This window comes from Malania oleifera, chromosome 6 (assembly GCF_029873635.1).
Source record: "Malania oleifera isolate guangnan ecotype guangnan chromosome 6, ASM2987363v1, whole genome shotgun sequence".
Classification (NCBI taxonomy): Eukaryota; Viridiplantae; Streptophyta; class Magnoliopsida; order Santalales; family Ximeniaceae; genus Malania; species Malania oleifera.
Genome location: NC_080422.1, coordinates 75,357,301 through 75,370,366, shown reverse-complemented (window position 1 = coordinate 75,370,366; position 13,066 = coordinate 75,357,301). Strand labels below are relative to the sequence as shown.

General features: G+C 35.3%; 1 protein-coding gene across 1 annotated transcript; it reads right to left on the bottom strand.

Moving 5' to 3' along the window:
- Positions 1–6,458: 6,458 nt before the first annotated feature.
- Positions 6,459–12,219, bottom strand: LOC131158776 (uncharacterized). Its single transcript, XM_058113628.1, has 3 exons — positions 11,834–12,219; positions 7,650–7,771; positions 6,459–6,907 (listed from the first exon to the last, which is right to left on the bottom strand). Exons 1-3 carry the CDS (start codon positions 11,955–11,957, stop codon positions 6,584–6,586), a joined length of 570 nt encoding a protein of 189 aa, XP_057969611.1. The 5' UTR covers positions 11,958–12,219; the 3' UTR covers positions 6,459–6,583.
- Positions 12,220–13,066: the final 847 nt, after the last annotated feature.

Genomic DNA, 13,066 nt, shown 5'->3' with positions numbered 1-13,066 from the left:
ACCTATGCCGACATGAAAATCACAAAGTTTAACGGCAGTTGTCCATTGCACAAAATTGAGTTTTAGGGTTCCATCTTATATCTTATCTCACTATACCCTAAACTCACTTTTAAACATGAAAAGCCTAAATCAAGATCAAGTCATCACTCTAGGCTTAAAAGCACCATTGATCATAAATGACCAATGCATATTAAGTGCTTCTCCTAGCTACAACCAAATTAGAGGTACCTTCTAGGGATTTTGTCCCTTTGAATTTAAGTTGCAAATCCCTTAATTCTGGTTTATCTCATCCATAGGAAGTCCTCACCAAACCACGATCATACTCGGTGAGTTTTCACTCATCTCTTGGTTTGTGTCCTTGCTCCTCTATGTCATCATTTCTGTAGGATACTCTCCAATCACCAAAGAGTATAGTTTAAGAAAAGCCTCATACTTCTTGGTGCTCGGTGCCCAAAATAGGTCAATAAGTTAATTCTTGGTACGTACCTCATTTGAACAATATCTCTTCACCAAGAATCCCTAAGAATCATATCTATACTGTAATATATCAAATTTGGACCTTAAGGAGAACTTTGGATCAAAAATTAGGCAAAATTGGGAAAATCCACTATGCTTGGTCGACCGTGCATTGCAGTTATAAAGTGCCCCGGTCGACCAGAACAGTGTTGACTTTAACCCTTACAGTCAACCGAATCCCAGTGAACACATTGTCACGGTCAACCGAACATTTCGATTTTCTCCTGGTCGACCAAACATGGTACAGTACACCCTCTCGGTCGACCAAACTATGTCGGTACCTGGGAAATCTCAAGCGTCGATCGATCGTATCGACTTCTGGTCGATCGAGCTGTGGTATATATATATATGATTTTCTCCTTTTCAGCTCATTTGCATGAGAAATCTTGAGAGATCCTTCACCATTTCCTAGCAAACCCAGTTTCCAAGCTTCATACCTGCACTACCATGGCACACATTGAAGCCCACGATATTGCACACGTGGAGGATGAGTATTTTCTCTTAGAGAGGTGCAAAGTCCGGTATATACGGGAGTTCCGTCCCAAGGAGGCTATACTAGGTAAGATACTAGATTTAGACTTCATGAATCAGTATTTTAGAAATATTTTAGACATGTTCGAGTATCAGGGGTGGAAAACCTTCATTTCCTACCAGCCTGGGGGTCATTACCCAACCTCTGTTAGGATGTTCTACGCCAACTTGGGCAATGATGAAAACGGGTACTTTTCCTGTGTTTTGAGGACAGATGTGCACTTTGACGCTCAGTATATCTCGGATGTCCTCGACATTGACTATGGAGACTTTGAGTGCCCCGATGTGGTAAACTCCTGGATCTTTAAGCAGGAATTTACAGTAACCACATTTGCAAACCTGACCTTGTCTAACCCTGGCACTGCTAGCCAAAACCACCCTTCACAGTACAGACAATTCACCCTAGAGGCTAAGATAGTGCACCACCTGATCACCTATAATGTCCTGCCCAAGGAGAGATCTAGAGTGCACGTATCATTTTTGGACTGCTTTATTATGTGGTGTCTATTCGCTCGGAAGAAGTTGGATCTACCCACTTTAGTAATCCGTTGGATGATGGCCAAGGCGATTGGCCACCGAGTGATAATGCCATATGGGGGCATTTTGAACAAGCTATTCAGGAACATCGGAGTCACGCGGACAAATGTGGCTTCACTAAAGAGGAGACGACTTGCTGACATCTTCTCTAGCATGACCCTAAGACTGATGGGGTACGAGCTTGTTGGGAATGTCTGGATGCCCTCCAGAGCAGCAGCAACATAAGTAGAGGCCCCACAGGAGCCACCATAGCCTCCACAGCCATCAAACTTGGATCTTATGGCTGCGATCACCAGTTTTTCTGACTCGTTCACACAATTTCGAGGATCAGTCCAGTCAAACTTGTAGGACTTGGCATCGTCATCTACTGCACTTCGGGAGGAGTTCCAGTAGCACTCCATCTCTACTACCAGTCGCCTTACAAATTTGGAGCGGTCCATGACAGCTAGCTTCAGTGAGCTAAGTGACCGCATTCAGGAGATGTAGGATGAGAGAGATCGGATGACAATGGACTTCGACTTTGATGCCGCTGACGATGGTGATGGAGGAGATGATGGAGGGGAATTCTAGACTCCAGAGTTGTCTACAGATCAGATTGTGTATAGTTGATTTATTCTATTTTATTTCTTATTTTATTTTATTTCATCTAGTCTGTACTAAAAACAACATTCTATTTTTATGTTGTATTCTCATGATATTATGGTACACTATCCTATTTGATTATGACATATATCAGCAGTATCTTGACTTGCATGTGTTTATGATTAAATGATTATTTTATTGAAATGCATGAACAATTTAGAATGCCTACTGCATGGCAGATGCAGTTGTTGAGAATTGTCTGCTGATAGATGATAGGTTCTTGCATGCTCTATTCTTGTGATACCGTTTGTTTGAGAACTATTTTGTGTAGGTATAATTTTTGGGGAATGTCCTGTTTATAGCCGTCATGCTGCCGAAATTTCTACAGATATTTGCCCAAAATGTTTGACACTTTCCTCTGTGTGTGCCCAAAAATATCACAGTTACTTCATTTGCGTTAAAATGATAAACACTTTGGGTTGATTGTGCATATATATATATATATACATTTGAAGTAATTGTTTCATAACTTGCATACATTTAGGAAGAGCTCTCTCTCATGGGAACTTTCCAAGTCTTAGCAACTAATTCTATTGTTGACTTATCTTCTTGCTTTAGATTTTGTGAAAGTTGATTTGTGATTGTGTGCATATGTCATATATATATCTATTGCATGCTTATATTGATTATCATCTATATTGCACAACTTGTCCAATTCATGTTCATATTGATATTTTATCTGCTTAATTGGACCATACTGAATTGTTTGAGTAGTTGTGGATAAATTGTTAGGAAATTTCAACTCAAACAAGTTACACTTCTACAGGTTTTCTTTTGGAAAGTTCAATTTACAAACGGTACTCTGTCGAAATTTTCAAAAAAAAAAAAAAATCTTTCCAAAATTATTCTTGTATAAATGTAATAATCACTCATTGCCTACGATTTTAACTCAAATGAACCTTTTTGCTGTTGCCAAAAGAGGGAGATGGAAAGGACAAAAATAATGGATTTATTTAAACATACATTGGATGCATATTGTGAGGGGGAGCCTTCCTAGGCTTAATCCTATATTTTTGTCAATCGTATTTGTCATCATCAAAAAGGGGGAGAATGTTGACCTTATAGGTCACGCCCGATTTTGATTATGACAAATACTCATTGCAACTAATGGGTGTTTGAGGTTTTGTGCAGAAGCTAAGATAAGATCAAGATGGGCACAAAGCAAGTAAAAGTTTGAAGACCAATTATCAATCTTAATTATAATATAATTCATTTGTGAAAATTGGTTTGTAATAGTAAGTAGGGCTCTGGTTTGTAATAAACTCACACACATCACATATATGATTTATTACGTAAGCTCAAACAAACCATAAATGAAAAATGACCTTAGAAAGACCTTAGGGTTTTCCCTTCGGTCGACCGAAGATCGACCAATATCAGATTTTTTCGGTGTCTTAATTTTGGACATAAATGACCCTAGGACACACACATTTGCACATATGTTTGTTAGGCACTTGAATAAGGTTTGTATGTTTTGAAACGGGACCGAAATGCACACTTGGTGCACTTTTGATCAACCGGCCAATATAGTTCATTTTGGCCTAGTCGACCGAACCGAACCTAGGTCAACAGATGACCATGGCCCTGGTCGACCGAACTATGTAGCTCAAAAAGCCTCGGTCGACCGAAACCTCCCTGGGTCAACATTTTGACCATCTAGTCGACCGAGCCATTTTTGTACTCTAACTACCTGGTCGACTGAGGGTTCTCGAGAAAAATCCCAACGGTCTGGTCGATCAAACCAGCTAATTTAAAATGGCTCGATCGACCGAACCTCGGAGAAATGGGAAATCGCCTACTATTCGATCGACCGACCATTCCGTTCAAAAATGTCTTAGTCGACCGAACCATATGAGTCCTGGTCGACCGAACTTGTTCTGGTCGATCGAACCTCTCGGGTTGCCCTGATTTTTACCGTAGTTAAACATTTTTTAAATAGTGTTAAAATATTTGAAATATCATTAAACTTTCTTAATAATACCCAATAGGTCCCCAACGGTCATATTTCCTTTCATGTCTATATATATGAGATCATTTGTGAAAATTAGATAGGGATTAGTTACTTTGATTAAGGGAGAATTCTCTGAAAATCCAAAAGCTTATACTACTCATTTTTTAGCATCATTCACTCTTGCTTACCCTCTATTAGTGCCTACATCATCTGTAAGTTGATTGAGTGTTTGTTTTGGAAAGGTTTGCTCTCCTTGTTCTATTTGATTAACACAATTTTCTTAAGAGCCAAACCTAAGGACTCTTATGGGACTTGTTGATAAGTCTATCCTAAGAAGACTTTAATAGATCTTCTAAGCTTGCACCTTTATTGCAATATCTTGAGAAGATTGTATTTATTTTTGGTTGCAAAATATTTTCAAAATACTTTCAAATATCTAATGTGCTTTATTTTGAAAAATATTTGAACAGATATTTGGTTGTGTGATTGTGATCTTTGTTGCAATATTCACTCACTCATATCTTACTTGCTGAATACAAAGATTACATATCCTTTGCAAACCAAACATATACTTCATTTGATACTTACATGCTTAAGACATCCCGCTGATTGAAAAACTTGAGACTTGACATCTTGTGTGAGCTTATTGGCTGAATATATTGTGAAATAAAGATTGATTGTTTAACACTGTCACATACACATTACACTGATAGAAAATACCTTTGAGAGTTAAACTATCTAGATCACACTGAGCTTACATATTAAATCATATTATGGTGTATGTTATGGGGCGTATTTGGATACATATCTTCTTTACACGAAAGAACAATAACTGTATCATTTGATTATATACACATTTTTTGTATTTCTAGGCACGGGCCTGAAGAGGGAGACTAGCCCTGAAATAGTTCCGAATTGGCTTAGACTCAGTTAAAAAAGTTAGGTGCATCGTCCTGTTAAAGCGTGTAGGTGGAGGTCAGCTCCGCTAATTGACCTGGTTAAGGTTGAGGTCAGTCATGTGTTAATTTGACCTAATTGTAATCGGTGTCGCTCCACCTTTACGTGAGCTTTTAGTGGAATCCTCGAACTTGCGAGCTAGAGGTAAGGACATAGGCACACTTGGCTGAACCCCGATAACATATCGTGTGTTTGTTTACATTTCAGCATTTTATATTTACCGCACGTATATGTTATGGTATTAATAAAGTGCATGATTTAAATTCCACGTACTTCATTTATCAACACATTTGGAATTGTGTAGAAAGACCCTAAGTTACCAAATTATATTGACTTCTGACTTAACCTAGGAGAAAAATTGTTAAAATTTCCAATTCACCCCTCCTCTTGGGAATACACCAATTCTTACAAAGGTGGAGAAAGCTAGAATTTGCTGCCTCAGGTAGAAGAAGAAAGGGAATTACCACTAAACCCAACATTACTTCTAGTTTACACATGCCATATCTAATAAATAAACAAGTTTGCATATCCTATAATAGTGCATTATTTAAAAGGTAACTTATATTTGCACACAACAATTTAAGTAAACTTTTATTAATTTAATTGAATCAAAGTTTTGATTTACCTTTTAATATTTTTATTTGAAAAATGTTAACAATAGTTATCATTAACAATTAACTTTTAATATTTTTTTATGGCAAAAGACACTAACTTCCAGTTTGATTAAAAAAAAAAAAAATCTCATAGAAGATTTATGTAAAATCTCATCTATGACATTTTTAAAACTCTGGAAAATTTTATTTTTTTATCAAACCTCAAAGAAAGTGTATACCTTTTCCCTTTTTTTTCCCAAATAAAAAATATTCAAAATTTTATTTAAATATATATTGCAATTGACTATTAGAAGATTATGACTAATATATTTAAGATATATTTTAGATAAGTGTATGTATATATATTATCAAAATAACATGACCATGGTTTTAAAATCCGAAGTGATGGTTGACTAGTCATTAGATCATTCAAATTGGTCAAACTAGCAATTTAACCCCACCTAGTGAAACATAAGACTTGATTTTGTTATTTTGTCATTGTATATCAACCATAAGTCCAAATTTTAAAACCATGGTCACATGTTATTTAGATCATTTAGCATTATTAATGTGTTATTATCATGTCAAAAAGGGTAAGGATGCTGTAGTTATTGTTATATACTTGACATGTGTTGGAGGGAGAGACCTATAGCAGGTCTTCCAATTTACCCAATACTTCAATAGAAGTGCACTCAAAAGTTTTAAAGAACATGTGTGGCATCAGACAAATCTTTTAATCCCAAAATGGATTGAAATGATTGGACATAACCCTTTCCACTAGATTCAAAACACAAGCTTTCAAAACAAGTCAAAATTATTAGAGTGAAAACAACCTTACAAAGCAGGCTTTCCCTTCTTACTCAGGGTTGGTGAGGAAAGAGATGAGGGACTCGTGACTGGGAAAGCATGAAAGAAGTTTTGAGCGTTTTGCCAACTCAAAGTCTTCGAACTGAAAGCCCGGTGCACAAGTGCATCCTACAAGAGTGTAGTGCCTCTGGGCATCCCTCGGCGCAGCTTTGATCATTGTTCCATCCAAGGAAATGGTGATGTCCTTTGTTGGAAATGAACCAAACCACACATTTGGACGCACTGTATACTGTGGCTGTTGATTGCCTGTGACTATATCAGGTCCTAAGCAAGTCAATTTTACACTCCCATCATCCTCATTCAGCTCCAATATCTGAAAATGAAAGATAATTGACTGTATTAGGGGATGGAGGTGGGGAAAATTGAGAAGGAAAAATATAAAACACTACAGTATAAGAGAGAGAGAGAGAGTTCTTTAATCCTTTGGAGAGAAGTTAAGAAATCAACTGTTTTAGAAGCCCACCAGAAGGCAAGCACAATATCTATATTGAATAAAACCTTAGGAGGTGTTTAAATGTGTGGATTGCTTTTAATGAAAAACTTCATATTTTTATTAGTCATTAGTTTTTTGAAGGAGAATATTTCTAAGATTTTCTGTCCCTAAGTTCTCTTGGCAAAGCTATTTGCACTGGCCTCAGCCTCGTAACTGCCAAAAAAAGTCATACATTCATCTGGATGATGCATTAAATACATTCAACTGGATGATGCATCATCTGCAGGTGCAACTCCAAACTGCATTAATCATATCCAATTCCTAAATAAAGTCAGCCTTGAGACACCCAAGGACCACATAAAGTTAGAAATTTGAAACTTGGGAATCGTGGTCCATATAGGGCTTGTGAAGGTGAGGAAAATCAATAACCCACTGCTCTCCAATGAGGCAAAAAATATCCTACCAATCCAACAGATCTTTCATTGATGGATTAACACAAATAACATGTCAACAAGACAAAAATATGTTCCTCATAGGACATTGAAACCTCAAATGAAGATAAGAGGAGATGTCTCTTTGACTCAAATTATTTCCATCAAAGGCAGGAAGAGTTAGTTCATACCGTCAAAGGTTCTCCCATGTAAAAATGCCAGGTTTCAGCACAAGGGATGCGATGGAGAAGTGATACACTTCCAGAAGGCAACAAGAAGTAAATGGATGTACTTACCGGGCGATCAACCTTATCTGCAACAATGCTATGATAAGGCTACAGTAAAATATATGAAATTATGAAATAGAAATGTATTGGGACAAAAATAAAATAAAAATGAAGCACTAAATCAAGAATCTATAAATATATGCTGTGACTTGGTTTGACAAGAAATTGAAACAATGGAAGCTACAACATACACAGAAAATAATAGCACAGGGATAAGCCAATATTAAATATAATATAATAATGATACCTATGGGCCTTTTTTTATGTATCAGTTATCATGCTACTTGTAGCATTATCAAGTCAAGTGCTGTCTGTTATCTGCACTTTCCTTAAAAATTTAAAGGCATGGCCTACATCCCAATAAAAGTTTAATTAGTCTCCCCCCACCCCAGCAGAAACAGAAATAAGAGCACTGGGATAAGACAATATATTATTAGTATAATAATGATACCTATAGGCCCTCTTTTTATGGATAAGCTATAATGCTACTTGCAGCATTATCAAAAGCAAACCACTATTTGTTATCTGCTTCATCTTTCTTCAAAAATTTTCAAGGCATGGTCTAGGTCCAAATAGAAGTTTAATTTGATAACTAATTTCTACAAGTTAATGAAAATATAGTGCCAAGTACATGATCACACACAACCATCTAGTTCGTGTAGAGATGCATATGTAAATGTAGTCTCTCTCACTTATAGATATTATTCTCTAACAAGGGAATAAGTTTCCTTCATAATTATTTTAGCACCTTCATAATAATTAGTGCTTTCTGTGTTTCATCATAAAATATTTGGTGGCTTTTATTCATAACTTCCACATGACAAAAGAAAGTGTAAAGACCCTTCAAATTTTTGATTAAGTGATGCGAGGATTCCTTTCATACTCTTCCATGGAAATTTTTATGTCAATGTCGCTTGTATATACATATAGTTGTATCCATTCTTTATCCTACTGGCTTACCAGCATCATTATACCATTATCAATGAACCCTCACATTGTTCAGTAACACACTCCAACAATTGATTGAAAAGAAACAGAAACCAACTATGGTTACCAGCCTAACAGAGGATGAAGAACAAGGGCAACACCTTTTTTATGTACCCTTCAGTAAATAAATATGCCAGCATACACACTCAGTTTCACCAAGCTTTCCAGCTTAATAAAAGCTCTAACTGATAGAGAAAGAGTGTATCTTCAGACAATGTTGGACACTGATCACTTTCCTTGAAAGACACGAGCATAAGTACATTGTTGATGACAATAATTAATGGACTAGAACAACCAACATCATTCAGCTCATGTTATGCAAATTCCTCAACAAGAAGCCGTAGTTCAGAAGTCAACTTTTGAAAGGTAACCATGCCTCAGAGGTATAGATGACACCAAAACCGGAACATACATCATTCTTTCAAGTAATTATTTTCTTTTTTTTTCTAAGAAAAAAAAAAAAAAGATATATCACACAGCCTTTTCATATAAAATTTCACAACTAGGCTGATGCACAATGCACCCATATTTAGTAAGAATCTACTACAGTAAAAGAACATCCAGTGCAGACCAACAAGGATAAAAAAAAAATGATCACAAGAAAAGAAGCTTGCAAGTTGCGCATGTACTTGCATATCTGCATCTTATTTCATGAAGATCCAAATTTTGATCATAAAGGGTCAAAAATTAAAACCAGAATAAATAAAAAGACCAATCCATGGCCCCTTTCAGCAAACAACGTGGTTTGCTCCATTTGTAGAAGGAGAAACTAAAAAAACAAAATCATCTTTAATCATTATTTAAGAATGTGTAATAAAAGACTTATGACATTTAAAATATATATATATATATAATATAATATAATATAATATAATAGCAGAAACCTTTTGTGAGTGTTTAGTGTGTTGACCAGTTTCAATTTTCAGGTGTTTATGTGCAGCTGTAATCAGGTCTCAATATTTAATGCTTAAATAATGAAATTTTATTTCTTGTTCTCCTCTTTATCTCTCTCTCTCTCTCTCACTTACTCTCTCTCTCTCTCCTCTCCAATTTTCATGTTGTTCAGCACATTGTCCGATGCAGCCCTTCAAGTTCAAGGAATCACAGAAGTTCCCCTTCTATTTGTCCTCACAATAACAACTTCACTCCTCACTAGTACAATATTTGGCCTATGCTGCAATGCCCAAACCATCTGAACTATCCATCCCTTATCTTATCTTATACAAGAGATACACTTAACTTATCATGAATATGTTCATTCCTTAATCAACTTTTTAACATTATACCACTCATCCACCTTAACATACTCATTTTGGCAACTTTTACTTTTTGAATATGTTGTTTTTAGTTACCCAACATTCTAATCCATATAGCATAACTGATCTTATAGTCATTCTATAAAATTTTTCTTTTAATTTTAAGGGGATTCTATGATCACATAGCACGCCCAAAGCACTTCTCAATTTCACACAACCTACTTTAAAGGACAATGTATTAAAAAAGAATATGACAAGGAATTGTACGACAGAGACTTACTTTATAGGTTATTCAGGTCATAATATACAAATATCGCAATGATATGTTCTCTACTTGTTTAATGTTTCTATTTAATTTCATTTTTTATTTCCACATGCAAACATCCTACTAGATTTCTACATATAGATATTCATTTTTATTTTTGACATATAATTGCATATCATTCATCTTTTGTAATACTTATATCTCCAACTAAATTATTGATAGTTCTATTCATTTGGCTTTATTATTACTCACACATGTAAAACTAATTATCATATTTTTCAGGTGAATTATATTAAAAAGTGTAATATTTTCTAATTCTTCTTTTGTTTCTCTTCTTATGTTCTCAAATCATTGTATTATTTTCCTCCTCCTCCTCCTCCTCTTCCTTATGTCTTTTGGGATTTTTGTTTTTATTTACCTTCTTCTTTAAATAAAATAAATTTATTTTGATTGTATAGTTTTAGATTAACAAGTATCAGGTCTCACTAGTTTTCATCTTTGCCATTTTTCTATGATTGGTAACAAACGTGGTCAACTTTGTCCAAATATTCTTCAATATTCGGAACTTTGGAGTGAAGATTTGAGGGTGTGTAATTGCAGTATTCTACAGTTTGTTTTGATTTTAAAAACATATAGTTCTATTTCTTGGCCATAGAAAATGTACGACTTAGTTATGACATTATGTATGCAGGCATATATGCACATTTAAATGCATAAATTGAACAAGGGTTACACCCAATGCCCCAAATAATATCGCAAAATAGTGATCATAACACTAACTTTTGGTGAAGGGTGGACTGAAAATATACATAAGATATGAAACTGAAGTTTCAGTCACATTGGATAATTAGAATTTTGTCCTATGTTTTGTGTTGTGTATTAACTTCTTTTTTTTTTTTACTGTAAATATTTTCATACTTATGTAATGTGTTAATATGAAGGGTAAGCTACACTAGCCTTTCTTAGGGTTTGAGGAAAAAATGTGAACCTCTAGTGAAGTTTCAAAAATCATCAAAAAGTTTGATAAAAAAGATGGAGGCCTCTTTTGAAATTTTAAAAATATTATAGACCTCTCTAGACGAACTTCTTTTAATATTTACAAAGACAAGCAAATAGGGAAGTTACTAAAGACAAGCAGAGAGAGAAGGTTTAAGTATATCAAAACTAAAATGTTAATGAAGTTTGAAGCTGCGTTTAGAAGCAAGATTTGCAGCCTTGTATAGATTTGAACAAAATTCAAGATAATTTTATATTACAGTTTGTCTAAATCCAGATCTAAGACCTCTTCCAAACGCAGGTTGAGTGATTTTTGAAATCTAGGGTCCGCATATCTTTGTCAAATATCAGGAACAGTCTACTCTGCCAAACCAGACCTCAGTTTCCTTTATCTTTGAATGTTTGGGGCTAGTAGATAAAATAGTCCATGCCCAGATCAGTGAGATCGATATTTGAACATTTGATGCTTCATTTGCAGAAGAGAAAAAAACGAAAAAAAAAAAAAGTAAAATCGTCTATATGCAGATAAATAAACACCAAAAATTCATTAAAGAAGAATAAGAAGAAGAGATCCAAATCCTTACATTGGGGAGGAAGCTGAGATTTAGAGAGAAGAACGGATGTATCTCTGAGGGTTTCCGCGTAAAACCCACCTTCCACGTGGGGCTTCAAATTCAACTTCGCCGCAATTTCTGCTGCAGTCGCCATGTCTGTTCTTCAAGAAAAAAATTCGTCCTCTCTTAAAAATGCTTCCCCTCAATTCAACAAATGCTGATGTATATCATTTTACAGAAGGCATAACTAGCGACCCGAGCTACCCCCCTCACCAACTACGACTCGCAGGAAAGTCACGATTTTTTCTTTTTTCCTTTTTCTTTCTTTTTTTGGGCAAACAATTGCGCGGTTAGTCCACCTGCACTGGGCATAGAAAACCCTATCGATCACAACAAAATTAACACAAGATATTTTCTCAAATAATGTAAAATATGTTATAAAAAAATGTAGAAAAATAAATAGAGACAAGCAGAAATTTTACGTAGTGCAATTATGCCTATTCCACGGGTGGATGGAATAAAAAATATCACTATATCGGGAGGAATTACAGGTTGATTTTAAACCGACCTTGTACAAAATATTTCTCTTCTTTCTATCTTTCCTCTTCTCTCATCCTTTCTATTCGTGTGTTTACTCCAAGCCTTATGTGTATATGTCAAAATAAGAGAAAGAGCGAGTCCTTTTATAAGGCAATAAGGATAACACATAATTTATGATGATGGAAAACAAAGGGACATAATTTATGAAGGTGAAAAATGAAGGGGTGACAACCATTAATTTGTATGGTTTTCATAACACTCCCTCTTGGATGTCACTCATATATTAACTCATTTTGTTAAGATCTTTAAGATGTCTTATTCCGATAAAATAAACCAATTTCTTAAGTATTGTAGTATGCAAAACTTTGGTGAACAAATCTATTAAATTATCACTTGATCGAATCCACTGAACATCTATATCACTATTCTTCTGGAATTCATGTGTATAGAAGAATTTTATAGAGATATGCTTCGTTCTGTCACCTTTTATGTATCCTCCTTTTAGTTGAGTTATACGTGCACCGTTGTCTTCATATAAAACTGTTGGAATGCCCTTGATTGATTGAATATCACAATTTGTTTGGATAGGAGAAATCATGTATCTGAGTCACACGCATTCTTTACTAGCTTCATTGTAATGCCCCAACCCGTCACATGAACCCGGGGTGCTACTTTAGTGATTTCTGTGTACCTGATATCATATTTTTCATACCAAATGCAGCA